Source organism: Leptonotus elevatus, chromosome 11 (genome assembly GCF_054856555.1).
Source record: "Leptonotus elevatus isolate MCC_2025b chromosome 11, RoL_Lele_1.0, whole genome shotgun sequence".
In the NCBI taxonomy this organism is placed as follows: Eukaryota; Metazoa; Chordata; class Actinopteri; order Syngnathiformes; family Syngnathidae; genus Leptonotus; species Leptonotus elevatus.
The window spans coordinates 11,736,496-11,761,661 of record NC_141249.1 but is presented as its reverse complement, the minus strand read 5'-3'; the positions used below and the strand labels follow the sequence as shown (position 1 = coordinate 11,761,661).

Below are 25,166 nucleotides of genomic sequence, written 5' to 3'. Positions count from 1 at the left end.
AGAATTGTAATCAAAGATGAAAGAAAGTCATTGAATCGATATTTATTTGCTATTTGACGATTTTACATTAATTCCATGATTTGCACTCAAGTAACCCGTTGCAAGCTTCATAATCGAATTATGGTAAATTGTGCGATTAATTGGTAAAAAAAAATGACATTACTACTCAAAATATGTACACGAGGCAACTTAATTGGATCATGTCATTGTTTTGTGTACTGGAAATGAGTTTTTAGAAATTTGTGAAATGTAGCCACGTTTGCTATTAGCATGTTGACACTAGTCACATTCAAGTGATTCCATTTTTTAAATTTAAAACATATTATCACTATCATATTTTAAATATCACATATACAGAAAAAAAAAATAACCAGGAAGCTTACTTTTGGCCTTCTCTTGCCCTAAAAAGGATCTGAATGATGCAACTTCCTGTGGACCATGTGACTTGTGAAGTATTCCATACTTTTCAGAGGGGGTTCTGCTAAGAAAACTCAGGGACGTGACTTAAGGACTAAATTCCAACTTTTGTCAAACAAATTAAAGCTGGGATAAGGCGCAACAAATATGAAAGACTAACATTTCTAATTGACTAATATAATATGTCATGGTCAAGTGTCATTTTGGAACACGGGAACAGGCAACAAGTGCTACTTTTTCCACTGTTCAAGGTAATGTACATTCATCTCAATGTGTTTATTAAACAGGAAATCAGATCAAAGTGCAGGACGCTTTGCTTTATAAAAAAAAAAGCATTTTACAGTTTGTACATTTTGTTTCCTGGGGTCGCAAATTGCACCAATCTGATGGAATTTTCCATTTGCATCATTTTCTATGGGAAAAATGTACCAGTAAATTTGGAAGCTTTGAGGTGTTCGACCAGTTTCCAATAAAGAAAACAATAAAAAAAAAATGTCTACTATATCTTACCGTTGTGATTCTTTGGTACAAAGCTTGGCTCTTAAAACTGTAATCGGGACAAATAATGTAAAAGAACATGGCTTTATTGTCATGCCTTTGAAACGGCGCCGTAGGATCCGACGGCCTAACCCTAAAAATAAATGAGGCCGTACTATGTCCTTTGTGCAAGCTTAAACAAAGCACTCATAATTGCCTTGTCATGCATCCAAGGTTGACTCCCTGCACATTTTGGCTTAGCTGCTGCTCCAACCAGTCAGATATCATTCCTACATCAGGCACAGTGAGCAAGTGCCCCCTGGCCAAACGGCCCGTCTCACTTTGAAGACTCCCATGGAGATCAGGTTTTTTGTTTTTGTGTAGAAATGAAAATGCTTCCAGATTCTTTTTAGTTTTCCCAAAAAGAAAGAACGAGGTCAATATGTCAATTTGTCAGAGTCTACATGGAAGGGTGTGGCCTACTCTGTGAGATTGCTCGTCATTGGAGGACCACAAACCTTTGCTGTCTTTAAAGAGTAAAAACTGTGCACGTGTCAGCGTTCATTAACATTTAAGGGTTAACTGGCTTAAATAATTCCCTTGACTCCTTACCGGTTATTCCTGAAGAGGCTCCTCAGGCCTTTTTGTGGCTCATATCGGGAAAAGTAAAAAACAAACAAAAAAAAACTCAAGTTAAAGGTCGTTTAGTTATTTAACTCATAAGAGCACAGAGGTTTTTATTTTTATTTTTTTTGTTTTTGTTTTTGAGTACGTTTACATAATGTCTGGATGGAGTGAAAGACAAGGAAGGATAGGAGATGGGGGTGTGCACCTTCAGTGGGCGTGTCATCTGTCATGTCTCAACACGGCTCGATAGACGGATGCACTCGCACCTGAGCTGCCAAGGTGAGACACGCACGAGTGAAAAACACTCACCCGCGACTCTCCGCCGACTCGCTGGCTTCTTCTCGGTGAGCGCCGTGACCCCCGACTCAGGTGAATTGCCGGCACCGTCCGATGCTTCGTGAGTTGACGCGCTTAACGTTTGCGTTGTGTTTTGTGTCCACAGGTAACGTTTCACAGCTGTTCTCTTGCCCGCACCGCTAGAAACTTTGCCTGGGAATTTGTCAGCCCAAACATTTCAGTCATTGTTTCTGGTCGTGTGTGCAACGTGCTTCCGAGCCTGCAGGAAAAAAAAAAGTGGATTTTTGTTTGTTAACAAATTGGCGTGTTTAAATGGACGACTCTCACCAAATATTTATTTTGTTTTACAATCGAAGTTAGCAGTTTGCTGGTTACATAAGGCCACAGTTGGTATGGTAGTGGTGTTGCCACATGCAGACTGTGTGAGTATGTGTGGTATGTTGGTGAACCAGCTCAACTTAATGATGATGAGGATGATGATGATGATAATGGGTGTAACCCTTTCCCCTTGACAGAGAGGTCTGATTTACTGAAAATGCTGTCAATTAAAGAGAAGGATAAATCCAGGCTGATGATAATAGCGTTGGATTTTTCATAGTGAGGTTTTTATTTTGTAAATAAATGTAGTTTTAAGTAGGGCTGCTCGATTATGAAGTAATTGAAATCATTGATTCATTTTTGGTACAAAACAAGAAAATTGTTTAAATGTTAGACAAATAAAATTATTTGAAACATTATGCAAGTTCCTTTTGGATGAAACAAAATGTAATAATTTAGTCTTTTTAAAATTAAAATTAAAGATTTTCAAATATATAAATGTAAACAACTCAAAATTTGCATTTTTTCTTTTAACAATTACGCTGATTTTGTAATTGTGAAGTGTAATAATTGAAATTGTAACTGAATTTTGATTAATTGCACAGCCCTAGTTTTAATGCAGGGTTGTTTTTCCCAAAAATGTTTCATTTAGTTTTTGCATTAGTTTTGAGTATTTGTCAAATGCAAGATAAAAAAAAAACCCGGCAACAACTGTTCAACTTACTTCTATACTGCCGAACAGCAATACTGAAATAAATATAAATAATTATAATATAAATTTAAAACAAATGCTGAAATTGACAAAGACTAAAAACAAACATTCACTATAATTATAATTGTATTCATATAAAAGTGAAACGTACTTTGTTACTTCCCCCAATTTTAGTCGAATTCTGTTAGTATTGATATTTTGTCTGTTTTCAACATGGATTTTAGTATACGGGCATGTTTTTAAGTTACACTTTCTGCATAGTACCACGTGATGGGATAGAAGAGATGCAGCGTAATTAAGAATGCCTATTAAGTGTAATAGAATACCACATTTTGCCACTTTGGTATTTGTTGTTCCCACAGAGCAGATAATATAAACCCGTTTGTGTTGTGTGAAGGTTCAAAATGACCATAATCTGCATTTTGGCATGAAATAGCAGACTTTCATTAGACGTTGATCATTGTGTTTCAATATAGTCACAATGTTTAATTCTCATTTCTGTTATAGTATATTATACAGTAAGTAAACTTCACCTGGGAGTGACAAATAAACAGCTTAATGCAAGCACGCTTGGCCTCTTATTTTAATTGGTGTTACGAGAGGAGTTTCACATTTCTTGACAGCAAGAGTGAGAACAGGACCGAAGGAATACTTCAAGTGTGATTTAATTAATCGTTTTAAATGTGTTTAAAACATGGGAGGTGTAACACTATAATAAACCTTTAAACATGTTCATTTGGTGCATTTTTCTAAAAATACATTGATGAGCTCAGAACTATTGCTCTGGTGCTCAAATAAATGTCCTCAGACAAATAATATTGTGGGAAATGTCATTTGCTTCAGTAGCTCAATTCGTGTAATACTTGTGTATTATATTCGTAAGACAGTAATATATTTCATATTTATATTTTTATAATGTTGATCACTACAGCCAATGGCTAGTCAAAACCAGAATAATCACCATCCCCCAAAATAGGATGTTATGAAAGAATACGAGTTCGCTATGTTTCACTTTTGGACCCGAGCAGCTGAAATGAGCTTTTCTACCGTGACCTAATTTGTCACGTACCTGTAAATTCAAACTCGGAAAACATTGTCATCAATGCTCTTCCATGGTCTAAATGCGGTTAATATTTGCGTATGCACACAACTGAAGGTGCGCATGTACTTAAAAACAGGTTTTTCCCACCAACTGGTTTCCCTTTCATTTCGTGTTGAGTAGGAGAGCGGCAGGCAGGCACTGGAGACTCACAAAGACACAGAAATTGGCTCAAAATGCAAATTGTGTCATTATTTTCATTTTTATTTGCCATCCAAATTTCCTTAGATCTTCCAGGAGGTTTGAACGAAACATTAACACCTGCAGTACAGGTTTAAAGTGTCATACTTGTGGTTTTGTGAAGCGCTGGCATAAAAAGTAAAAGAACAAGTCACTGATTTCGAAAAGCTGCTTTATTACAATTTGAGATGCAATAAGTAAAACAAAATCATTCAATTGTAAATTAAAATAAAATATAATAAAAAAAAAAATTACAGCATGTTCCAGCACGTGTTGATTTAAGAGATTGCATATAAGCCCTATTAAAAACAAAAAGGAAAAAAATTACCTGCTCAATGTCTAATACACAACAATCACACACACGCACATACGCATCCTGAGCAGTTTTGAACATTAGTCCCAATCCCCATTTCAGAGATCACCAATCCAACACAGCTCTCGTACTCAACAAGCCCACTGGGTGGTGCTCTCATCAACCACTACATTTTGGAGGCCCACTCTTTTATTTACAAGTGCTTGGAAAATGACAAAATATGGCACATATCCCATTCTGAGAAGAGCAACTACGCACGTATTACAAATGAACGCCACCGACTCATACATGACAACGTTGGAGATACAGAGGGGGTGGGTTATAACGTTTCACCTCAAAACTAAATGAAGGATTTTGTCACTGAATGCTCTACTTCAATATGAAAAGAACAGAACAGGGAGCAGCAAAAACACGGGGTGGGGGAAAAAAAAAAGAAGAAATGTCCCTCTGAGAACTGACGTATATTATTGTCTGAAATAATTACTTTTGTTCCAAATGTGCTTCTCTTAACGTTAGAAAAACAAAAAACAATCAGGAGAAAGACCAGCAAATTACATTAAAATCTCATGTCTCCCTTTTTACCCGCACATAAATATAGGAGAAAAAAAAATGTTTTTATTCCCATTCTTGGTTAATTTGGTAGCACACGATGAAAAAAAAAAATACAAAAAGCATTAAATGCATATTCAATCTCGGCAGAGCCCAAGCAATGTGCATGCAGTTCTTCTCGGCCAAAAATGACGATATAGCATGTATGAGATATTGTTGAGCAGGTTCAGAGTATACACGTGGGTGGGGCTTGGAAATAGTTTTCTTATTAGAGGCCATTTTCTAAAGCCATTATAGATCAATGAAAGCAAATGTGATGCAAAACAATCATCACTCACAGGATTTGCGGGCTCACTTTGGGCTTGAGCCGGTGTAGACCCTTGACTGGTCACCAAGTCAATCACATTCACACCTAACATGACAGATGTGCTACATCACCATGTTCAATATAAACATTGGTTATATATATCATACGAATTTGTTGGCTTTGTAACAGTTTGCCCATAAGTTGTTTTACATGGCACTCAAAGGCATGTGAAGCTTTCAAATGTCCAGTAAGCATGCAAGAAGGAACAGTGAGTCACTCAGAAAATCATCCGGTCACTAGTAGGTCAATTGGAAGGGGGGGGGAAAAAAAAAGTGTCAGTGCCAATGACATCCTTTACAGTCCGCCTCTGCAGTGCGGCAACTTCAAGGTCGGTGGATGAGTGAAAGGCCTGCTGCCAGCATCTTGACAAAAAAAAAAAAAGAAGTCTCTTTTGCATTTTTGTTGCACGGCACGCCGATGACAGATTTTAAGGTGGAAGCAGCAGCTGCCAAATGTTGAGGCCACATTGGACTGAGCAGGCACGTCCCATCAAAACAAAAACGAGACGTCAAGGAATGAGAGCTGACGAGCAGCGTGGGTCAGAGGCCCGGAGCCCTTGTGATGACAACACAGACTCTGTGTTGACCGCCAAGAACTTTAGGAGTGACTACATGAGGTGAGGGCTGCTCTTTGGGCTTGATGTCACATACGGGAATCTAAATTTACAAATAATAATAATAATTTGTGAGGGTCCAGCACGTTCCTTTTCTTCTACAATTGCTGATAAAAAAAAATAATAATAAATCCAGTGCCAACTCAGATTGTCCCAAGGCTTTTGGTCAGCAGAGTGTGAATGGTTGAAGACAAAAGGATAAATGAGGGAGGAGACAAAGACAAAGGAGGACTGACATCCTGTCTGGAGCCTGAGTCACCGCTTGTAATAGGCACCTGTAAAAGTGGACGACACATCCATCAGAAGGCTCGCACAACTGGAATTGAAGTTTTTCCAGAGATCGTTTTTCCTTTATTACAGCTGGCATCATTTCTCCTGGCTGCTTTCTTGCTCTTAATGCGTGCGAGTCAAGAGCCGTTTGATTAAAGTGAGTAGAGTGAAACCGTGAAGGTCACATTTCATTTCCTACAATGTATTCCTGTTTTATTATGAAACTTTTTTTCATGCAACATCTTTTGGGACACACCTCATGGGCTATTTCCATGTTATGAACCATCCCATGGTGGCAGGCTCATTTCCAGTCTTTCACATTTATGGACTATTAATGACCCCCCCCCACACCCACACAAACAAAAAACAAAGTCAACCTCTATTTGGTGTAAATTCACCTGGCGTGATACGTTCCCACGGAAAATGAGGGAACGCTATAATCATTAAAATTGATCATTTGAGTCTTGCGAGATGTATAACTTTTATGACATTTATGGTGTTTGGATATATTGTGTGTGTTAAATGGGTGAAACAAAGTACCTTTGAATGCGGCCTCAGGTCTGGCGGGCGCCCGTTGGGGAGCAGCGTGCTCAGTGTAGCCGTAATCAGGGTTCACATTCTCATACTCGTGGGTGCGAGGATGAGGAGGCCTTGGGGTGGTGATGTTGACAGTCAAAGTCAATAATAATATTACAAACAATAACACAAAAAAATTAAACAACATTTTAGTTTTCTTGGCTGGATGGAGAAATGCGTTGTTACCTAGAAGGCTTGTGGTGGTTCCTGTGCCTCTGGTGGTCAGGCTCATCTCGGGTTCGAGGTCGGACAACATCCTCGGAATTTGACTGGAAACCAACAAAGAAATAAAATAAACTCAACAGCCATAAGTACACATTCACATTCAATACTGTGTCTTTGCAAACGGAAGTTTTTGTTTCGAGTGACGCTATCAGAAAGATATTCACGATAAATGCAATTGTTTAAATGGTTCCAGGTTGGGCATCACGGGGCCCTCATCATGAATTGTTGACACAATCTGCCTTACAGTTACGAGGGTTGTGGGTTCGAATCGCAGCCAATCCAGGCTGTATCCAACATCTCGCTTTAAGTCGGCTGGGATCGGTTCCAGCTCACCCGCGACTATAACGATAAAGCGCTAAAGAAAATATATAGTTCTAGATTGCAGAGATTTGAAGCTGCAATGCATCAAACTGGAATTTCTGATACACATCTACCAGAACTTGGACAACCAACATAACTACAACCACCAAACAATAAATCACTTGGAACATACCCTGTAGTCCCCATCTGGTCGCCTCTTGTCCATCGCCATCTTCTCCCTATCCCTTTCTCGTTCCTTCTCCTCCCGATCTTTTTCCCGTTCTCGATGTTTTCTGTACTCCCGCTTCTCTTTTTCCATTAGCAGCCGGGCAATCTCCTGCCACAGTTAAGACCGCGTCAATTGCATACCGCCGCCTTCACCGCCAAAAACATCACTTTTCAGGAAAACACTCCAGATTGATCATTAACTCGAAAGTAAATAACAGACTCATGTAGAGACAAAAAAACAACAGTAACGATTTGTGTACAACAAAAAATTACAATGACCAAATTTGAACATAGGCTTCCGCCTAACAGTGGTTATATGAAATAGATTGTACATTATTGTACTCCGGGTGTCACATCTAAAGCTTTTATACTAATATTTTAATTCATAAACATTCATTTTTTTTATAAAAAGACTACAATAAAGGGTTTATAGCCACGCACCTCATCCTGTGCAACTTGGGCTGCACGCACATGGCTCTTGCTTGCCTGAAACAGATGAAAACAGTTAGTTTATAACTATACTCACAAATATAGTCCAACCAAAACATCAGAATGTTTTTTTTTTTTAATAAGATGGGTAATATATTGGTGAGATACACTGTTTAAACTGGTGCAAAAGTAATTCCTGCACACAGAGGGTTAAGTTTTACCTCAAACTGGGCTATAAAACGTGCACATAAATATTACACGTTGTAAAATGTGCCAAACATTGAATCATTGGCTGATGATGTCGTCGTTTATCACGTTCGCACAGGAGGCAGTTTTAGGATCCCTCTGTGTTGCTTGGCAGTTTAATGAGAATTAATCCTCTACTGTAATGGTTTGGTCCACAAGTACAGTTTGCAAGCGATGCTTAATTTATGCAGTGATCAGCCACAAAATCACTCGCACAACATATTTAAGATACAGCACAATAAAGGTAATATATATTAGGAAGAGCTCTCAGTACGACGGGGTGTAGTTCTGCATCCACAAGTACAAATGGCCACAATCAAGCTGTGGCTGCTCTTTGTTCAGATATTCACCTTGACTTCCTCCTCCTGCATTTTTCTGGCCACCTCCAAGTCCTTCAGTTCCTGCTCACGCAGATCCAGCTTGTTCAGGTCCCGAGAAGCCTCGTCAAGTCCATACTCCCCTTCTATAAATGCTCCACTCTCTTTGTGCACAAGTCGACCTGTAAAAGTCAACATACGGTATTAATGATTTAAAAACAGTACAGTACTAACTTGACCCAATGATAGCGAGCGTTAAGATTATATGTTGATTCCTTTAGTTGTCAGAGAGAGGTGGAAAATGACAATTGATTATCAAAAGAATCACTTTCATTAACAAAAAAAGCAAAATTAAAAAAAATTAAAAAGCTTAACAAATTTTCATTCTACTTAACTTAATTAACTATAATTGTAGACTGACGCTATGAAGGTACCTCTAAGGGCAGTGTGGGGTTGCGCACTGCGCTCGCACTCCATTTAATACTTTGGACCACTTTTGTGATTAAACAAAACAGGCAAAAAACTGAGCAGCCCTGAGGACTTTTTAGCAAACCAGTCTTGCACTCCTACTGAGAATTATGGAAATATTGAACCACAAACCTAGCTTCACCCACTTAATTCTCAGCATTGTTTAAATGTGATCATTTTCACAATGCTGACAATTACGTGAATGAAGTAAAAAGGAGAGAATACCACAGCAGAAAAGCGGCGAGTACAATCACTTCAAGCCATCAAATCACATTGAAAAACAATTGATGTGTTTATTAGAGACTTTAGTTCAATCAGCCCACCACCTGAGATTGCCATAGCGACAAGCAACCACCACACACCAAAGCAACCCCACAGAACCCAGACGGGGGCTCAGGGTGGTACCTGTCTCGCCACTGGAGGGCGTGCGCTTCCCGGAAGCTTCCAACAACTCTCTGCTGTCACCTCTCCCTTTGTTGTTCCTGAGATCTTCAAACACATCGTCAGGGCCGGATTGAACCCGCTGGCGGCCCCTGGCCCTCCTCGTCCTCTCTGCGTCATCATCTTCCTCCTCCCGGGACATTCTGTCCCCCCTTGGCTCAACAAAATCCTCGTCAAAAGCCCTTTCCCTGCTCCTGGCCCTTGTTCGTTGTCCGTCCTTGCCTTTGTGCGTCTGCTTGTCTCGCACTTCAGGCCAGTCGTCACCGTGTCGTCCTCGATCTCTGGAACGCTCGCTGTCCCTTCCTCCTCTCGCTGTCCTCACGTCCTGCTCCCTATCCGACCTTTGGTGTTTCCTCAAATGATGATCCTGATCTACTTCTCTGCCACCGTCTCTGTCATATCTCCTGTCGCCGTCTCTCTCCCAGTCTCTTTCCTTGGGACTCATTAGAGAATAGGGTGGCCTCCCTTTCCTTCTCATCGCTCTGTCGGGGTCCTCCCCTGTTACGTCACGTGCTCTCCTAGATTCTGCAGGTTCATAATCGGCATACCTGTCCCCACGCCTGACTTTGGGGGACAGCACTTGATGTGAGAACGGTTCTGCATGTCTCCCTCGGCCGCCCTCTGCCACCGGGAAATGCTCGGGGTCCCTGGAGCGGCTGTGCGGCGATGCCGGATCTTGTTTCGGTTGCCTGCTCCTTTTTGGCTCAACTGAATTATAATCTGGCGAGTGATCACGTTGGGTACTCACTGAAGAATGCACATCATCTGGGGAGCTAGATGTGTGACGCGTGGGCTTGTCCAGGTCGAGAGGCTGTCTCACAGCTGAGCGGGAGGAGATGAAGGAGACAAGTTTGGAAGAAGGAGACATTGAACAAAATGATGTTTCAAGAAAGCAAGGGGATGTGACAAGTAATAAAGACACAAAATATGAAATTCAGTAGTTAGTAAATTAGTGGGCGCACCTTCTAAGGCAGAAACAAGTGGACAACATGATGGTGGTTAGTAACCTAGAATGTTAAGAGGAGATGAAGGGAGTAGGAATATGCATTTAAAAACAAAACAGAATCGCAAGATCACAAAAACCATTGTGACAAGAGTGACTGTCGTAAAAAGGAGCAAAGATTAAATAGGGGACACACAATACTAATGTGATAAACAATTGCACACCATTTCACCTTTTGCTGTAAATGCAAGGTATTTATTTCAGATTTCGATCATCTCTAACGTGCTTGCTTTACACTTTGGCCGATCACACTAAGAAAAAAATAATCTATTTCCTGAGCTGGGTAAATTCCTTAAAATCCTTCTTGAGGATTATAATCTAGTAAATTAATCATATCAACACGTCACGTTTACTTTAATTGATTAAAACAACATTTAATACAGTTTAGCTTTTCAACCACTTTTATACACACATCTTGGTCATCAAATGTTTTTTTTTGCCTATTTGGCTGATGAAAGTCTTGGTTGCACCAGGTTAATGGATGAGCTTCCCTTTGATTATTTAACCAAAATACAGTACATCCTCTCCAAGAAGGCCAAGACAAAGCCTAACAGTAAGACTGAAAAATGTTTTGTTGTTGTTGTTGGCAACAGAATCTCCACCCATAAAGCTATATTTAAAAAAAAAAACAGTTAACAGTTCTACTTATCTTGCTGTCATACTTTAGTGCTCTGGTTACAGTAACCGCAAGAATGAACAGTACAGTAAACCCCTGCTATTCACATGGGATGGGAACTAGTCCTACCGCAAATAGCGAAAAACTGTATGGGGTTGACTGTAGTAGTGTAACATTACAAATCAGAAACAGTAATACTGTAATATAACTTTCAGTACTAACTTTCAGTTACTAACAACTTTCAAATGAGTAAGTAGACAGTAATAATATATAACACATGTTGGAAGTAACGTGCTCAATATATGATCATGACAAAAATATGGACAAAAAGTAGAGGGCAGAAACACCTTGAAGCTGCAGTGCTCAGAATTCTTTCAGCACCATAATTTTGTTAGGCTGAGGAACAGAACATTGCTGACTATGAAAAAATATATATCATTCTGCCGGTATAAAGTGGATCAGTGTGACCGTGCCAAAGAGGTCTAAGTGTTAGCTTCTTATCCCCCCCTCCTCCTTTTATTAAGCACACACTATTCTTCCCACTCGACTGACTAACTGCAAAGTTGAGACAGAGTCTAACCACATGCTGGGTTGTGTACAACACTGATCGGCTGGATTACGACAAAAACAACTGTTCATTTCCTATGATATGCTTCATGATTTATCTGTTCCCTTGCATGACAGTATCACACACCCTTATTCAGCAACACATCAAATCAAAGTCTCACATTGTAAAGAGAGTGTATACAGTGGAACCTCTAGGTTGAACTGTGATGCTAGTCATCCTCCAGTTTGTACATTTGAAAGCAACGTAATACAAGTGTAAGACTTTAATCACCATAATCCAAAAGTGCAGACACATACTGAGAAAAGACAAAGCAGCAGTATTCGCCTCACCTCCTGGATCCTCATAGTATTCTTCATCCTGTTTCTGTCGGCGTCGTTCCTCTTTCATCTCCTCATGAAGCTTTCGAGCAATAGCCTGCAAACACACACACACACGCGTGCAATAATAAAGACAGAGGACACATTGTGACGTTTGTGTGCGTTAAGAACAAATGCATGGGTACTGCTTACTGTGTTCATGTGCTCTGATATGGGTAGCTCCAAGTTTAAGGAAGGCAAACGTCAACCTTAACTCATTTGCTCCCAAAAACGTTCCATTTTAGATATTACCAGTGTCTCAAAGACGTATTTATACATCTTTTATGCTAGAGCAAATAGAAGGCTTTGATGTAGCCTCTGAACTGAAGAGAACGGTTGAAGCAATGGTTATTACAAAAACGGCCAGCAGGTGGCAGCAGAGTATAAGAGATCAACCAGGTCCAGATTTGTAAATAATGATGAAACTTTGCTATATTCTAATGCCAATTGCGTCAAATCGGAAACAGATAGAAATTTATATTTTCTGGTGAAAGAAGAGACTAATCTTTATTTTGGTAGGTTCCATGTTTTTATAGCAATAGAACACAATATTCTGTGGGCCTTGCAAAATCTGTCAAAATCCGGTAAAACAGCCGGGAGCGAAGGGGGTTGCTTCAGTGAAAATTGCTGGGAGTGAATGAGTTAAAGGCCAGCCCTCATTCCCTAAACAATATTTTTTTTTCTGTTTGCTTTCTCTTATCGATGCTTTAATCTGAAAATGTTTAAAACATCCCATTTTAGATTTAAGAATCCCTGCATATAAATTATTGAACATCTGACATCAGAATTTTAGGGTAGCTCAATGGTGTTACAACTTTGAGCAGCTTCAAGGTATAGTATGGAGGGGTAATTCCTGTTTGTTTGTTTTTTTTAACACATGGGCAAGGCGTTCAAGTCATACTACCTTGTGCGTTTGTGTGTGTGTACCTCCTTACCGCATCTTTCTCCTCCTGTTGTCGGCGTTGTTGCTCAGCCTGTTGGACCAGTTGATCCTGAATCTCATGGGCAATCTCGTTATCCTGGCGCTCTCTGGAGTTTTGCGTGAGATGGCATGTGCGGGGGGAGGAGAGCGAGAAAGAGGACACCACCTTATTAACTGAAATAAGACAATTGGTTCAAGGGCCAAGTCGTTCATCTTGCTGTGCAGTTTGAAGGAAGGATACAGCAGACTTGACATTTACTAACACTCAATTCAGATGAAATATACTCTGTGGTGGTTCAACGGTATTACACAAAATAATTCATGAACACTTTTAGAACATCTTTATAGCATATTTTTCTTTGAAATTGCATAGCTACTAGGGCCCGGTAGATGTGGGTTTTTTTTAGGCTGATGCAGATTCCAACATTACGCAACATAAAAGTCCAGTAACCAATAAATTGTCCGATTCATTAAAAAATATACAATGAGCAACAATACAGATTATACTCTATGAAGATGATACTGTTTTACAATAGTTTCTTCTTTGCAGGCTATTTGTTCAACTTAATACAACCTTTTTGCTCTGCTACTTGATTTTTGTAAATGTGATTACTGCTACTGGAGATCAACAAAGTATCTACCAACCTAATCCAACTATCACATAGCGTATAATATTGATAATATTGCTCAACATGCAACAGCAGAGTGCATGCTACAGTTTGCCTTTTACTGGTACTTATGTGTTGGTTAGCAGACATGAATAATATCGTGATTTCCTTTTACTCGCAGGGCAGGGACGCGTTTGTGACAGCACTAAACTATGACTCAGCCACAGCCAATTTATTCCATTAAAATGCAAAGCACAGAGAGTGATTTTCACTCCTAGTAAGGTGGGGCAGTGTTGAATGGCAATAGGCCAAATGTCGCAGTCCAAGTGTCTGTACTGACACTGTAACACTAGGTGGGGCTGCTGCAAAATCTGAAGACAAACTTGCAATTGGTACTTGCAGTGTAGTGACAAATATCTAAGACCTACTCAGCACAAACAGCAAGCATGTGAATCAAATGTGTTGTTAATTGACTGCTACAAGTGCCAAACGTGATAAGTGAAATTCATGGTAGCCACAGAACCAGATGTAGAACATACTGCCACAACTAAACATCAGTTCCATGCAGAAATGAATGTTGCCAAGCATAAACACAACCATAAAGCTCAAGATGGTTCTTAGTTTCATACAATACTTTCTAGCAATACCTGTAAAACAGCACTAGATGACAGTAGTGCTGTGGAAACAACTTCCTGGTTCGCACCCTATTATACCGAATCATGTCATTTGGGTATCTTTTAAATCATATTTGATGTTTTAGTTTGATTACTTATATCATACTCTGGTTTATGTATTTTTACACTTTTATGACAGGCAAAACTTACTACATACTACATTTTGAAGTTTTCACAGCGTTGTAGGAAGGAATATTTTTTTCATGTGGAACATGTGGAAAGCAAACTCAAGAGGAAAATCTCAGTTACTGGATTTTCATATTACAAATTTTAACAGAAATTATTAGTAGCCTCTGTTTATATATTTGGGTTGTGTAAAGGGGTGGAAAAGTTTCAGTTGAATTTCCAGTAATTATCCATTGGGAAGCAAAATTGTGAAATTTTGTAAAGACTGTAAAATTTGAAATAGAGTAATTTAATGGAAATATATCACATTAAAGCATAAATAATGTATAAATATTTTGTTTAAGCAGACATCCATGCAAATAAACAGCTCTCCTTGCCTACATGTGAGGGCATTACAGTGCCTTAACTGCTCCATATTTTTCACATTAGTTGAGCGGTCGCATTATCTGAAGGTTGCTTGTACCTCAAATTCTGGCTCACAACAGAAAGCTAATAAATAAAACACATTACAGGAAACAAAGTCAAAATCCCATCTCATAACTAAAAAAAACAATTGGTCATATTAGTCATTATTATGCTAAAACACATTTTCCTCAATTATACACTGTGCTTGCTATTAAAAGCCAACCTTCAATTGAGTAAATTCTTGGTATATTTCCATTACTTCCAATAAATTACTGTTAATTGCCATGAAAAGTTTCCAACTTGGAAAACTCCCAATATTTTGCAACCTAAACTATGTCACTGAAGATAGACCATTAAGGTGGTGGAAAATAAACGCAATTAGCTTGTGTACTTTACCTTGCAAGACGCTATCAAAGAGTGTCAAATTGGCAAACGCTGGCCCTGGTTTAAATGTAAACAAGCCGAGTCGAGTGTGTCAGTGTGTGCGAGACACCCACATGGCAACATGCTGCTTCTTGATCACGACCTTGGCGATCTCATCCTCCTCCTCTTGCAGCTTCTTGGCCACCTGCAGGTCGTGCTGCACCAGACGGCTCTTGTGGACGTTGGATGCCAAGTGGCTCTCAACTGTAACACACAAAACGCATGGCTCTGCTTTGAAAAAGCAGCGTCTTCACACAACGAATGGTAAATGACATATTTACTGATCCTCGAGTTGTATTGTTTGGATTGCCTGTTGAAAGCAAGATAAACGGCAAGGACGCGGACGTGTCATTCTCTGGTGATAAACTCAAAAGACCCTTGAGAAATGAATGTTTGTGGTCACGATGCCATTCCAAGGTTAGCGGAATGCACTTTGTGGCCATAAGAGAAGATAAATCTTGCTGCCTGACGCACTCATAGCGCTGGGTAAGCGTGGACAGCATCACTCACTCGTTTGCTCAGATCCATTTGACCTGACTATCCATCTTCAAGCCAGTTTCCTTGTGAACAGGCCCAAATTACGTCTGGCTATTTTCTAGCGCGAGGCTACATAATATTGCTGCTCTCGGGCTCCTAAGGTTAAACAAGGAGCATGATGAGTCACCGATGTTGAAAATTGAGGAACAGTCATCAGCTTTTACTCTTATATTTCATCAATTTGCATGTGATACATGAAATACCTATATTTGAAAATTGAGTCAAGGAGTCTAATACTCAATACCAATGCCATATCCAAGACCTTGAAGGGGTGTCACATCATTCAAAATACGACTACCCAAATCTGTGAGGTATCGGTGTGGGAGACGGCACACTGGAATTGTTATGACTGACAGCAAGAACACCTTCCCAGTCCACTGCACAAGAGGCATGTGCACATACAGACGTGTGAAAGGTTCCAATTTGTTGCTAGGTTGCCCTGTGCTGAGCCTTAGATCATGTTTTGAAGGTTTGTTTATCCACTTTTTTTTGGCGGGTCAGTATTGTGGGGGGCGGTGGCCTGGGGACTTGTGTTTAAACTATGTAAAGAACTTTGAGTTGCATTTTTTTTTGCATGAAAAGTGCTATACAAATAAAGATTGATTGATTGAATTAAAAGGTTGCACTAAAATAACGACTTTGATTGAACTTCTGTTACGTTGAAATGACATCTTGCAAGCGACTTGTGTGCTCAAAACGTAAAGCAACCGATTGAAGCTCAAATCATAGCAATCATTGTCAGATGAGTCTTGGTAACAGATCACTAGCCTTAAAATGGGTTAATGACAACATCAGGACAGGTCATCGGCAAACTAAAAAAAATAAAATAAAAACTGCTGCGTGACTTCTTGCTGTGATTTCTCTAACAGAGCGGTTCATTTGGTCAAGGGTTAATGTTATTAACTGCAACAGTGTTGTGTGAACCCTATACAGACAGAATATGTGGAAAAGTTAGGAATGGCCTTTCAACTTCAGTTAATTTCCTTTTCACAAGGCTTACTGCAGTACTTGACAATATCCTGACAAAAACTGTGTTTGCACTGTCAATATACATATGTAGCTCATAGTTTTGCAAAGAAAACACAAGGTGTCCCTGGATTGTTGCCGGGCGGCTCGTTCAAAATAGTAAACAGTGACGTTATGTGTCTGACGGGAAGAGCAGAAAATGAGTGTTTAAGCAGAGGAGGAGGCCAAAATGATCTAAACTAGCTCAGCTTCCTGGTTGACGATAAGATCAAGAGGAGAATTTGTTTGATTGTCTTAAAAAGGCAACCAAGAAAAACAATGGGGGAAAAAAAGTTGCTTACTCTCTTGTTCCTGAAGGTTGTAGGCAAGGCAGTGGTCTTCCAAGACAGCAAAGTCTTTGCACACTGGGAGAAAAGTAACAATGTTAGACAAGTAGAAAGTATTTTTGCCACAATAGGCTAATGGCTAAGATAACAAGTAGTCAGGTATGGTTAAAATAAATAAATAAATAAATAAAAGGTATTCAACATTTTTTAATGACATTCAAACACCAACCTTTTTTGTGAGAAAGAAGCCACTTTAATAAAAAAAGGAAATTTAGTAGAACCGCTACATTCAGTAGCATCTGAACTCAGTCATACAAAAACACCTCTCTTGACAAGTGTTAGATTTTTTTAAGACACGTGGATTGACAAAAACAAATAATGCTGCTACACCAGCATCACACACACCTCTCTGTCCTTGCTGTAATACAAGGCAATGGAAATAATATGCTGACTTACTATACTAAAAAAAAAAAAATAAGACTGGAAAAATTAGATAAATTCATTTTAAAATCATGCCAATATGTATTTAGCTCAAATCAGTCATCTGCATCAACTCACAATAGGACTGTTAATCTCTAAAAAGCATTAGATGCCGTAAATAATGACTGATCAATAAATTGGAGCTTTATGGAATTAGGGGTACAACCTCAAACTGGCTCTAAAGTTATTTAGAATAAAAGCTTGTGAAGTTGGGTCAACTTTACAAATTATTTTGACATTGTGCTGGCATCCCCCAGGGGTCAGTGGTGGAACCACATAAATTCATACATTAATGATTTATGCAGGGTGCCCAATTTAAGAAACTTAAATTAGTGTGGTTTCCACATGACACAAATACTGTATTCTGTTTTTGGGTAAGAAACTGCTGCATTTCAAATGCATTTCATTGGGCATCAATTATATGGGGATTTTTACCATTTGTGAAACAGCCCAGTCCCTACCCTATCCTATCCTCGGCGAATAGTGAAGGATGACTGTAGTGTAAAAGTGTAGTGAGCATCTCTTTCACAAAAATAAATAAATAAATTCTGTAAACTTGCCCATTATCACAGGAGAAGAGCTAAATATTTATAAATAAATAAAAATACAACAGCTATCTAAAATTTTGCCCATGTGCCTCTGAAGATGAAAAAAGTAACAGTGTGGTTTCCTCTGTGTGGCTTTTCCATTTAACAAGCATATACTTAGAACAATTCTGTTGCACCTAAAAACAGCAGCAGCTCAGTTTTCATTTCATGCTTCAAAATTAGTGTTTTTGCTGGCAGTATTTACTGTGGAAACATCTACACAGTTTGGAGTAGGAGTTTTGCTTAAAAAAAAAAAAATCTCTCACAGTCAAAGATATGAATCCCACAACACATAACGTACGTACAGACTCAAAAAGCTTCACTGACATCATCCATTAGCTATAGTTCATCATCCTCATCAAGCAAAACTTAAGATGTTTAATGGCATGCAAACAGACACATGTACTGTATAGGGGTACCAAAAAAAAAAGGTGTGGGGGAAAATGCACCTTTAAAAGTCACACCATCATGTGACATCAGCAAGTTTTGCAAGACCTCAGCACATCTCACATGACACAATATTATTGCACTAGTTGAAAAGTAAACTTTTTTAAAATTAAAACCTGAAATATTCAACACAAATCAAATGGATGACTTGTTGAACAGATGCCTGGATGACCAAAGCCACTAGTGACTCAACGAGCATGGTGGGATTTTGATTAACATGTCCCTACCATATGCTTAATCTTCTTACACCAGAAAATCTATGATGCATTTTAGCTGATAAATCCGAGTAGACCAGCAGCGCATATCTAGTTGAGCAACAGTTCCTGGAATAGTGCATGAAAAAATGCTAACTACTGTTATTTTTAATAAGGATTACAAGTCACTGAAGACAATTGTAGCTCTGTGTGGTTGTCATGAAGCTTTTTAACATCAAGAGTGAACCAGACCCCTTCCCCTGCAGCTTTTTGTCAACGTCCCTCTACGGACTAGCCAAGCTTGTTTCCGTGACCAGAATAACAAGCATCCAAGTGAGCAGCTGCTGCTGCTGCTTTTCAACATCCCAAATTGCTATGCTATCTCCCATTCTGACACGTCACTGAGACACCTGTGTATCACCTTTGCAGTCAGGTGAGACAAAGACTGATGCCAGAGCTGCACTTTCAAAAATTGCAAAGGCGCCAGGCAATACAACAGTTTGTCAAGTTCACAATCAGATGTAAAGGACTTCGCTTTAAAACTGCTACTGCCTTTAATTACAAATGAATGCATTTTGTTAAAATAAACCATTCAACCAATAAAAAAATGACACTTCAGGGAATCAGGGATGATCAATACCACTTTTCTTTCATACCAATACCTGTAGAAGTCGAGTACACAACTCGAGTAATCACCAACACCGATGCAAAACAATAAATTAAATAAATAAAAAAGACCAAAAAAAAACACCTGCATATCCCAATATAGCATTTTACTTGCAATTGCATGAAATTAATGGCAATTTTCTATTCTTATAATTGCTAATTTCTCATTCCTGATTGTAAAACGGTCACAAGAAGGTGGCCAATACCAGCATTGGCTACCGTTGCAAGATCAGCTACCTTAATATAAATACCAGTACTCACCCAACCCCCAAATATATTATATACGTATATAAATTCAATACCTATGGCGTGTCCACTCATTTTTTTCTATGCATGGCACCTATTATACAAATTATGTAAAGCAATAATAATCTAATTGGATTACCAAAAGGAGGCCTTCAGAGTCTGTGTTGAAAATTTCAATTAAATATTCATTGTAGTTGTCAAATTATGATTTTTGCTCTTTACCTATTGATTCACATAGTGATATTAATTAACCAATTAAAAAAAATTAACATTGTTGTCCATTTTTGTGTGAGCAAGATTTTTAATGATACTAGACTCTTGAAAATAGGATAAAGGTTATATTAAAAGTATGAAAGTCGGATTCAACATAAATGGTCCAATCTCGACTCCCATCGCCTTTGCATTATGACGTTGGTCATAAATTTATGCATTTTCGCTGTTTTAAAAGACTCATGTTCATAACTTCTTAAAATGTCACAGGAAAGGGGAATCTACTTTAATGATCTGTGTCCATAATACAGGTCTCGTGGAAAACAATTCAACTTTAAAAAATTAGACAATACATTTCAACCCATTCCAAACGACTCAAGTGACAAATACTGTCGAACATTTCTTAACGCTGACACGCTAAATGATAACAAACAAATTCTGATAAGGACTAATTAGAGCTCAGATTTGAGCCAGACGTGCTAGCATCTGCTAGCTACTTATGCTACGCGTAGAAACAACCGCAACAGGAAACACCTGTGTGTGCTAACTTTTAGCATTAGCATGGGCTGTACGTTCCACCTGTGTATACACGTTTAGACGTGACAAGTACAAATAAAAATAAAAATAAAAATAAATATGTGTGTTATGAACGTTACCCTCTTTCACTCCAGGCAGTTTGTCCTGGTCGATGCTAACGTTACACTCAGCCATGTTGTCACCAATAAGGAGCCGATGACCGTCAATCGCGTTATTTTCAAAGGTTTAACCGCCAACCGGCTGATTGATCGCCTTAACTCATAAACCCGACGGATGGTTCAGGTGCTGGACGGTGCCTGATTGGTTTCGGTGGCCACCCTCTCTTTCTCGATGGTGGTAACCCTGCACAGCTAGCGTGTCAGGCTTTGACAAGCATCTCTTTCTTGTCTCGCGCCTACAAAACTAAAGTGTACATCGACACTTTTTCTGGTTTTACATGTCGAAATAAAATCACGACGTATCCTTTTGACGTTATAAACACCGATCAAGCTTTCACTATGTGATAATTTAAACTTTATAATCTTTCTAAACTCGTCGCTGCTTTAGAGGTGATTGTACAATAATAATTTGACCAGCTGGTCGTTACTATTATTTTATTTTGAAGACGTACGTTTTTACTTCCGTCACAACGCTCCACCATATCGTAACTTGACGAAATACTCTTTCACTGTGACTTGACCGCTTGCATCTGCTGTTGCAAACGCACCACGATTTGAAAGGGAACACACCTCCCTGGGTCGAGCCAAATGATCCACTTGAGTGTTTTTTATTAACTGGTGTTTGCGCCTAAATCGAGAATATAAACATACATACAAGAGGAGAAGGAGACACGAGCGTGTCACAGCGAGAAAAACTCGTATTTAAACAACACACTGTGAATCATTTGACACCACAGCACGATGAGTCGGTGGCCACAATGCTAATGGAACGACTCCCTCTAGTGTCAGCCATTACGTTTCTTTCTGTCAAACAGCACATCAGCTAATAATACTTTGCTAAATTGCCATTAGCGGTTCATTTACAAGACAATCATGAACGTCATTAGTGGTACTCCTCCAGACAGTCCATTTTCATTTATGCAGTCGTCGGAATTATTTTACGTTGACATATAGTGCAACATGAACCTGACCTTTTTCATTAGTCCTCAATAATTTGATTAAAACAGTAATGATGTCTCCTCAGTTCAAACATTCTCTGAAATGTTCCACCAGTTACCACTACTATTTTTTTTATGATTCCCAACCGTCTTTCCAATATTGTGGAGGTTAGATCTTTTTCTCTCTTTTTTTTTTTTGTCCAATCAGATTTCATCATATGTGTTGCCATGTCAGTCTACTCAGCCCAGGGCCTTCAGGATCCATAGTGCTAGATGTTGTAACTTACTATATTAGCAATGGGACTGTTTCTTTATAAACTATCAGATTTCAAATTTGCCTCACTGTAACTGGCCCACAGTAATGTCAGCATTTCTCATCCTCTAATTGGTCAGTGCAGCACTCGTACCGGCCAAATTTTTCTCGCAATTTGCAAAACATGTCCATGTGTCCCTCCCTTAGAGATAGGGTGAGAAGCTCGGTCATCCGGGAGGGCCTCAGAGTCGAGCCGCTTCTCTTCCACGTTGAGAGGCGCCAGTTGAGGTGGCTTGGGGAACTGGTTCGGATGCCTCCTGGATGCCTCCCTGAAGAGGTGTTCCGGGCATGTCCCACCGCCAGGACGCCTCTGGGATGACGTAGGGCATACTGAAGAGACTGTCTCTCAGCTGGAACTGGGAATACCTTGGGAACTCCCCGGAAGAGCTAGACGAAGTGGCTGGGAGAGAGAAATCTGGGCTTCCCTGCTAAAGCTGCTGAGCCGACCCCGGATAAGCTGTAGATGATGGATGGATGGATGAATGGATGAATGGATGAATGGATGGATGGAAGGATGGATGAATGGATGGATGGAAGGATGGCCTTTTCATGCATCGTGGTCACAACGGTGGATAGCTATTAAAAACTGTTTTCAAATATGCACGAGATGTCAAAGTTGCTCATCAGCTTCTACTGTTGACACTTGCATTACATACACTGCCACATCGAACCAGCTATTCGAAGTGCAACAAAAAATGATCAATATGGTCAACAAAACGTCAGAAGTACAGAGCAGGAAAACTATTCATTTTATACAATACTGGACTATTTGTTATATCCAATATCAGTCCTTGTTTTGGAAATTAATCCTCAGTTTTCTACCCTAAAAATGGTCTTAAGACCAGAACTGAGCAAAAAGTTTCTTATTTCGGCTCGTCAATGACAGACGCCCACCTTTCATTGAGTACTTTATGACGTGCAGCCTCGAAAAAATTCACAGACTGAAGCAGATTGACGTCCGTCAGTCCGGTTCAGTACAAACGGTTCTTCTCTGTCTGTGTATTTTCACAAGGTTTTTGTGCCGTAAGCACGCGCCGGAAATGCGTAAGCAATCGCCTAAAGGTGGACCAATGTATCGACCGTTTTGCCCAGGCCTGCTTAAGACCAACCCAAGAACACAACAGAGCTCAATGAACACTCCGAATGACACACTAAAGGACTATGCAAACAGTATTTGAATTTGTAAGCCTTGGATGTGCACTGCATCACCTCCCCTGAGACTCTGAAGTAGATAACTGGTAGAAAATGGATAGGCCAGAGTCAGAAAACCGTATCTTTGGTTCATCACAACTGCAAGTTTTTTACGGTTCAAACTTTGGTAATTCAATCCCAGAGAGCCAGGCTCTCACCTTTAGCCGAACGTCCCTTCACTCTTCATCGAGTCCCAGTGCTCCATTTACATCCAGTGGCAGATCAACTTAAGTGATGTATTCGCAAAAAAAGGTGCTTGGATGGGAGATGCAAGATGTCAACAGGCATGCAGGAACTTTTATGATACTCCGAGCAGCCAAATTCATCTGTTGCCTGCCAGCTCATTTCCTTAACACCACGCCCGCCTGATACCTGCTCTTCTGGCAGCGCTTCACTGACGCACAAAGTATAGTGATATAGTGAGGTGCTGGTTAGTTGGCTCGGCTGCCGTGATAAATGCTCCCTCACCTCCAAATGAGCCCTGCAGCCAAGACTGTGGAGCTCATCTCTTGCTATAATGCACTTTGGGAGGGGGGGGGGGGGAATCAATTTACTTATCCCTTTTTCCTTGTACCAACACAATCCTATGAAGCTACTTAAGGAATTAATTAATATAAAAGAAAAAGACTGGCAAGAGCCAAAAAATGTGATTCAGTTCTCTCGTAACTATCAAGCAGATTGATTACTTCCTCTCTGATTCGCTGGTGTCACAGTGATATAGAACTACTGGCCTTGCCTATAACGTCATATTTCCGTCAGCTGCAATATAGCCCCAGTCCAATGACGACACAAACAGTGACATGCTATTGATCTAATACGCAAGTGGTGGACTGGCTCCGCCTCCTGGGCCAGAAACGATACATATATTGAAGGGATGGACCCAAGGAAGAGAATCGCCGGCTTGAGGTGTTCACACAGCGCTGCATCTGGGACCATACTTTTGAGTGTCATGGATAGGGTTAGATTTGTCAACTACTTTTTGGGACTCCTGGGTTTGTTACTACTGCAGGGTGTGATAGATGTGCAAGGAAGGAACTTATTTAACGCAGGTATGTTAATTGAGTTTCAATATCCAGTGTTTGAAATGAAACTTTGAAATGCAACAGGTCTGATAATTGCCTCAATCCCTTTGCATGCTTTTTTTTTGGGGGGGGGGGGGGGGGTCTTTGCAGGTAACCATGTTTTAAATCCAAAAGACGACATAGATGTCCAGAGCAAAATTCTATCACTGCTTCTGCACAAAAGCCTAATTCCTCTTGAAAGAAATGACACTCCAGGTGAGCATTTGGAAATACAGAAATTGAGGAAATTAAACCAATGGCAAATTACTCAGATGTTGACTTTTTCTCCTGTTGGCAGGTCTTGAACTGGTCGATAAATTAGCTGATTTAGAAGAGGTAAGTTTCACACATTCATTTGGCAATCACCGATAGATAAGACATTCAATAACAAATACATCTCTTCTTCAAGTTGGAGGCACTGAGGGACGATCTGGAACTGGAGAAGGAAATCGCAGCCAATTTGGTAGACAAACCAATAACAAGGAAGAGGGGTGAACGTAGGTCACCTTTATTATCTGTGCATTGATTTGTATGCATGCTAATTTGTGTTCGCAGTCATGCCCCGCATAAGATCACAAATCATTTGTTGTCTGCAGCTTGTTTCTGGAAGTACTGTGTGTGAGATGGGACTCCAGGGAGATGGATGAGGACCAGTGTGAACTTGCTGCAAATCCCAGCATAGCCTTAAGAACCCACGACGCCACTAATGTGAACACTGTTAATTTCAGCAATACGGACCATCGTTAATCTGCCTCATCAAGGAATCGTCGCTTTGAGGTGCGACTGTAGATGTCAAATTATAATGTGTATCTCATCTGCAACGCACAGAAAATACTCCAAGACAAACTCACCAGGGTTCATATTTGCCTCCTGCTTTTGTGTGTCTTCATGCTGCTCTCTTGTGGCAGAATGGAGCATAACATTTTTTTTTTTAATTGCCAAAAAGTATTACATCCGTCTCCGTTAATACAAATACGTTGTTCCTTTTAAAAAAATACATTAAAATGTGAATGTGACGTTGTGTTTTTGTATGATTTAAGAGATCTTACCCGACAAAGACAGGGTATTTCATATTTTAATGAGCATATTAGGACTTATAACTACCTGCAATATGAAACGGGGTCAAGCTTTTGGAAACA

The 25,166-nt window shown here is 39.7% G+C and overlaps 2 protein-coding genes and 1 long non-coding RNA gene across 4 annotated transcripts; 2 read left to right on the top strand and 1 right to left on the bottom strand.

Moving 5' to 3' along the window:
• Nucleotides 1–1,588: 1,588 nt before the first annotated feature.
• ccdc50a (coiled-coil domain containing 50a) lies at nt 1,589–20,755 on the bottom strand. Of its 2 annotated transcripts, none has more exons than XM_086088820.1 (12): nt 20,486–20,755; nt 17,015–17,077; nt 15,245–15,374; nt 12,948–13,041; nt 11,986–12,070; nt 9,434–10,291; nt 8,594–8,742; nt 8,010–8,054; nt 7,534–7,677; nt 7,002–7,084; nt 6,780–6,889; nt 1,589–2,077 (listed from the first exon to the last, which is right to left on the bottom strand). In XM_086088820.1, exons 1-12 carry the CDS (start codon nt 20,538–20,540, stop codon nt 2,040–2,042), a joined length of 1,854 nt encoding a protein of 617 aa, XP_085944946.1. In that variant the 5' UTR covers nt 20,541–20,755; the 3' UTR covers nt 1,589–2,039. The 2 variants fall into 2 exon arrangements, with proteins under 2 accessions (XP_085944946.1, XP_085944947.1); XM_086088821.1 differs by lacking the exon at nt 1,589–2,077 and adding an exon at nt 4,283–6,244.
• LOC147165818 (uncharacterized) lies at nt 1,792–3,412 on the top strand. The gene is made up of 2 exons (XR_015096456.1): nt 1,792–1,890; nt 1,964–3,412. It is a non-coding gene; the product is annotated as an uncharacterized LOC147165818 (long non-coding RNA).
• A 3,160-nt stretch (nt 20,756–23,915) lies between the features above and the next one.
• On the top strand, nt 23,916–24,731 carry uts2d (urotensin 2 domain containing). Its single transcript, XM_086089955.1, has 5 exons — nt 23,916–24,015; nt 24,139–24,243; nt 24,326–24,363; nt 24,437–24,524; nt 24,624–24,731. The coding sequence occupies exons 1-5, from the start codon at nt 23,916–23,918 to the stop codon at nt 24,647–24,649; spliced, it is 357 nt and encodes a 118-aa protein (XP_085946081.1). The 3' UTR covers nt 24,650–24,731.
• Nucleotides 24,732–25,166: the final 435 nt, after the last annotated feature.

Excerpts from the sequence above, each read along its gene's own strand:
- uts2d (XM_086089955.1), top strand. The coding sequence starts at position 23,916 with ATGGATAGGGTTAGATTTGTCAACTACTTTTTGGGACTCCTGGGTTTG. Across the intron at positions 24,016-24,138 it reads AAGGAACTTATTTAACGCAG|GTAACCATGTTTTAAATCCA; the intron begins GTATGTTAATTG and ends GGGTCTTTGCAG. Across the intron at positions 24,244-24,325 it reads TGAAAGAAATGACACTCCAG|GTCTTGAACTGGTCGATAAA; the intron begins GTGAGCATTTGG and ends TCCTGTTGGCAG.
- ccdc50a (XM_086088820.1), bottom strand. The coding sequence starts at position 20,540 with ATGGCTGAGTGTAACGTTAGCATCGACCAGGACAAACTGCCTGGAGTG. Across the intron at positions 7,678-8,009 it reads CCCAAGTTGCACAGGATGAG|GAGATTGCCCGGCTGCTAAT; the intron begins GTGCGTGGCTAT and ends TAACTGTGGCAG. Across the intron at positions 2,078-6,779 it reads ACCTGAGGCCGCATTCAAAG|GCTCGGAAGCACGTTGCACA; the intron begins GTACTTTGTTTC and ends TTTTTCCTGCAG.